The sequence below is a fragment of the Stylophora pistillata genome, chromosome 8 (assembly GCF_964205215.1).
Source record: "Stylophora pistillata chromosome 8, jaStyPist1.2, whole genome shotgun sequence".
Lineage (NCBI taxonomy): Eukaryota > Metazoa > Cnidaria > Anthozoa > Scleractinia > Pocilloporidae > Stylophora > Stylophora pistillata.
In genome coordinates this window covers 17,661,074-17,666,073 of record NC_142526.1, presented here as the reverse complement: position 1 = coordinate 17,666,073, position 5,000 = coordinate 17,661,074, and the positions used below count along the sequence as shown (strand labels likewise).

General features: G+C 39.8%; 1 protein-coding gene across 1 annotated transcript in view; it reads left to right on the top strand.

The window, feature by feature from the left end:
- LOC111329403 (high affinity cationic amino acid transporter 1) overlaps positions 1 to 5,000 on the top strand; it is a 14,555-nt gene that overhangs the window by 9,461 nt on the left and 94 nt on the right. Inside the window, exons 2-3 of the mRNA XM_088731471.1 lie at positions 3,883 to 4,117; positions 4,440 to 5,000. The exon at positions 4,440 to 5,000 is cut by the window's right edge and continues 94 nt beyond it. Of these exons, the coding sequence (XP_088587597.1) occupies positions 3,883 to 4,117; positions 4,440 to 5,000 (796 nt within the window). The remainder of the gene's footprint in view (positions 1 to 3,882; positions 4,118 to 4,439) is intronic.

Below are 5,000 nucleotides of genomic sequence, written 5' to 3'. Positions count from 1 at the left end.
TCTTGCTTGGTTTGATCCTTCAGAATTCAACTGTGCAAGTCAAGACAAAATTACTACCGAGTGAAATCATTTCACTGCTAAATTTTTTTCGCCGAACGGCTCGATCAAAAGAAATCAAAGTGGTCATTTGGCTGCTTTTAATTTCCTTCAAACACCGCTTCATTGATTACAACGGCTATTTGTTAAGAGCGGTTAGCAATTTTATATTCAGTTTCCCCTTGATCAATCGTCCGCTTAGACAGCTGGGATTCTGGCCAACGATTTTTCCGGCACTAAAACGAGTTGGTTGTAATTTGCCGTAACGATTCGCTAACTCTTCTCTTACAAGTTTTGTTCTCATCAGCCGCTGTCATAGTCACCAGCAGAACCTGTTGCTACTTGTCAACCTTTATTTGTATACAATTTCGATCACTGATTATTTTCGCTTCGTTTGGTTATTTCCTCAATCAGACAATAATGTCTTCTCATATACCTTTTTTATGCAATTTCGTGAATTTTTAGGACGGAAATCCCGAGAGTGCAAATTTTTCTTCAAGAAAGACAGTTCAAAATATTGATATACCGCTGCGTTCACGGAGCGAAAAGGCGGTCTCAAACGTGCGAACTTTAAAATCCAGCGAAATTCGCGGAAAATGATAAAGGGCCGTCGAAGGCATTTTCCTTTTCCAAAGTTTTCAAGGAGGAAATAAATTTTCGAAAATATCTACGGGGTGTACAAAACTTTTGGAGGTTGTCCGATCCTGTATAAGAAAAGCGGCAAGGCAAACAACGCCTCGAAGCAACAGAATAGAAAATCAACCATGTAAACGACTCAAAATCGGTTTTCCGCGCCAAAAACTAGCACATGTGTATACGTTATTCGGTTCGGTCCGCTGATTTACGTTTCTTCTCAGAGGCGGGTTCAAATGATCAAATGCATCCTAGCAGAACAGCTGTAGCCCATGGTGATGTAAACGTTCTTGGTAAAATTGAAGAACAGCTCCTCAAAATATCTGTCGGTCGACTGTCGGCCGACTGTTGTGCAATTTTGTGAGTCTTTGAAAAAAATTTACTCGTGCTTATCTATATATTTCCAAATTCAGAAACGAGTTAATAGACTGTCATCTTGGTAAGTTTGAACTTTCACAATTACCACAAAATGAATTTTGACGAAAACCACGCGATTGAGGTAAATTTCGAGTGCGAGTGACTGAATTTGTTTTCATTATTGTTTTCATTATTGTCTTTATTATTTGTTTTCATTGTGTTTTGACTATGTCTTCAATTTTACCACGTTGGTAAAATTGAAGAACAGTTCCCCAAAATATCTGTCGGCCGACTGTTGTGCAATTTGTGCAAGTTCAAACTTACCAAGATGACAGTCTATTTACTCGTTTTTGAATTTGGAATAAATAAGCAGAAGTAAATTTTTTCAAAGACTCAAAATTGCACAAAAGTCGGCCGACAGATATTTTGGGGAGTTCTTCTTGCTGTTCTTCAATTTTACCACGTTCTTGATCAATTGAGTGGTAAGCCGAGCGCATGTGTTTGGTTGGCTCTTCTTATGTTCAGGATAATTTGGTTTTCTCAACTGAGTTGATAATGTAAATTGGCCACCCAATAGGTGAAAATTTTGCAATAAAATTTCTTTACATATATTAAACATTTTTAGCCAAAAATTCATTCAGTATAGATGAAACCCATTGACACTTACGTGTAACACGTGCCTGTGAAAAGTCAAAATTTTGGAGAAACCAAGAAAGCAAACACAATTCACAGTAAATTTTTAAAAATCATCTTTTGCAAAAAAACAAGCTCCAGCAAAAGAAGACCAATTAAAGAACTTATTTCAGACGAAAAAAGCGATAGGTGCATATTACGTTTTAACTCAAAAATCAAGATGAAAGGTAAAAATCGCTAAATATTTTCGCATGTGTGCAATTGGGCATGTGGATCATATTTCAAAATGGACTATGCGAATTTGTCCGTGGGTGAAGAGATCTCAAGTTCCATGGAAGCAAAACTAAAATGGCCAAGAAATATTTCGGGACGACAGATTTATTCCAAATAGTTTTTGATTTGCTGTCATAAGCGAAAAACGTACGAATCTCTCGCGTGTACAAAGCCCACGCGGTAAAATTCATCATGCTTAGATGGGAGATGACAAAACGCGGAGCCCTACTCCATGGAGTACCCTATGGAGTATCTTAATGGAGTACCCCTAAAAGTCATGTATTGGTCAAATAAAATATTTTATGAACATGGTGAATCGTTTAGATGTACGTATCCTAAAATATATTGAGCTTACCAGCTCTCCAAATGTCAATACAATCCAGTTTTTTGGGGGACATTTGACTAGAGCTCTCAGTATTACTGGTTCCTCCATTTTGGTTTTACCGCTGTGTCATGATGAGTCCTTTGACAAAAAGACAAACAACTCCATGTGATGAACAAAACCAAGCTTACTGCATTTCCCAGATCAACAATCCCAGTCGGATTTATTTTCCGACCCGTCACTTTTTTTTTGGTTTGTTTACATAACTCAATTTTATTAAGCTACAAATGGATGGGTGAAGAGAAGCTCAGTTTAAAGATAGGGATTACCTTTTTAAGTCTCAACCTACAAATGTAAGCTTGTATCCTCATCGTTTCGAACATTTAAGAAACCCATGAGGCCATGTGTTACTAGATGGAGCGCCACAGTTCTTACAGACGCCATACATAAACACGTGTTTTGGAAGACGTAAAACCCGTTGCAGAATGAAGGTTGTCCCTCCTTTTGGCCTCTTGAAAATCATATGAAAATAGATGGTAGTCGGCCTATTAACGATAACTTTCATGGATGCTAGCAACATTAAAGCTTTCCGTTGGAAGTGGTCAGCAGTTTAATGTTAATTTCAAGATGGCGGTCAATTTGTGTACTACATCGAACTGCGACAATCGGAGAGCTGACAAGCTCAAAATTTATCAGAATATGTACATCTAAACGATTCACCATGTTCATAAAGTATTTTATTTGACTAATACATGATTTTTAGGGGTACTCCATCCAGGCACTCCATAGGGTACTCATGGAGTAGGGCTCCGCGTTTTGTCATCTCCCTGCTTAGATCGTTGTTTACTTGCCTTCAAGGCCAGTAATTGCGCAGCGTTATGCTGAAAATTCTGAAAAAACTTCAATTTGACGCAAAATCTTCTATTAAACAATACTTTTTGAACACATTGTTACTAAAACATAATATTTGCCGCATCATCGAATCTTCAAATTGTCGCTAGGCCCTGCTTGAAGTCCGAAAGTTCGGTTTTCACTTTACGTCCATAATTCGCATCGCCTTAGAGAATCGTAGTGTCGTTGACTTGAGAGCTTTTTCTGTCACCTTTAAGACCTTGCTTGATATCCATTCTTTTCCAAGCAGAGTATTCTATAGCATTGTTACTTTACATCATTCTGAGTTCCACAAGATCTAACTCGATCGCAAATGAACGAAAAATCCGACCTGAAAATTTTGAGGGTCGGCCGCGTGGACGCCATCTTTTCAAATTTGATCATATAGTACTTGAGTGATAGCATACATGACAGAGGGCACCTACGTACGTACGTACGAACGAACTTACGCTCGGTCAGTCACGTGACAACCAAACGAAAAGAGGTTGACCATATTCCATGGGTATGGGGCTCTGCCCCACGCGCGCTTCGTGCGCGTGGGAGCCCCGCTATAATCAGCCATGTCAAACTTGGCGTGCTGAGTCACAATCATTAATTTATATGGCCATAAAGAAATAAAATCCTTTTCGCTTCACCCACCCAAAGTTTTACCTTTGAGATTTTCTGTCAGTACGGTCCAATTGTTTATGTTATTTTGGACTAACTTTACTTATATGTATGTTTTTTTTCTTTCGAAGGTATTTGTTTCGTGGCCTATTTTGGGGTCTCTGCCGTGCTGACTCTTATGGTGCCCTATAACCAGTTAGCTGAGCGCGGTGCTCTGCCAGAGGTGTTCGCGATGCGAGGAGCTCCGTGGGCAAAATATATCATAGCCGTGGGAGCCCTCTGTGGATTGACTGCATCTTTGATTGGAGGCCTATTCCCTTTACCCAGAATGCTGTACGCCATGGCAAGCGATGGCCTTATTTTCAAGTAAGATAACGTCATTTTCAGCCTGTAGCAAGCCTTCCTCGTCGTTAAGTTTCCGTTATTTTTTAAGGCTAACTTTGGTGTATTTTTGTGGGTATACAGATACATATTTTGTAATAAGTGATTATACATTGTTGCAGTACACTGCAATGCAGAGAAATAGTGAAGGTCTTGGAATGTGAAATCAGTCTTTTTTAATGCAGCCGTGTTTTCCGCTGATGAATTCGCTTCCGTAATGGTACATGACAGAAATAATTTGCCTTTTGCTCGAACACAATGTTTGCGTTTATTTAAGATTATTGGTATTCTTACATTTTTTTTAAAGATTTTTGGCCAAGGTTAATCCAAAGACGGAGATTCCAGTCATCGCCACCGTCCTGTCTGGGGCCCTTGCGGCGTTCCTGGCCCTCATATTCGACCTTGAAGCCCTAGTCGAAATGATGTCCATTGGTACTCTGTTAGCATACACAATAGTGGCCCTGTGCGTGTTGTTGCTTCGTTATCAACCAGGTAGTGTGGGAATCGTCAAAGGAGGGGAAAAGATTTTCTCAACTAACGAAGAAACTTCAGATGACGAGGTACCAAGGGAAGACACTAGATTGACACAAGAAACTGATGGTCCGACTTTGCAAACTGCACGACTTGCTGCCATTGGAATCTATTTCAATGTGGTGATCTACTTCTTTATAAGCATACTTCTCATCTGGGGAGACGATGCTATTTTGAATGGACAAGCATGGGCCATCTTCATGGCATGCTTGTTAGGGATCCTCCTAGTCACTTTCATCGTGCTACTTGTGCGACAGCCCCAGAACAAGACGCCCCTGCCATTTAAAGTACCATGTGTTCCAGCCGTACCGCTGTTTTCGATCTTCATCAACGTTTT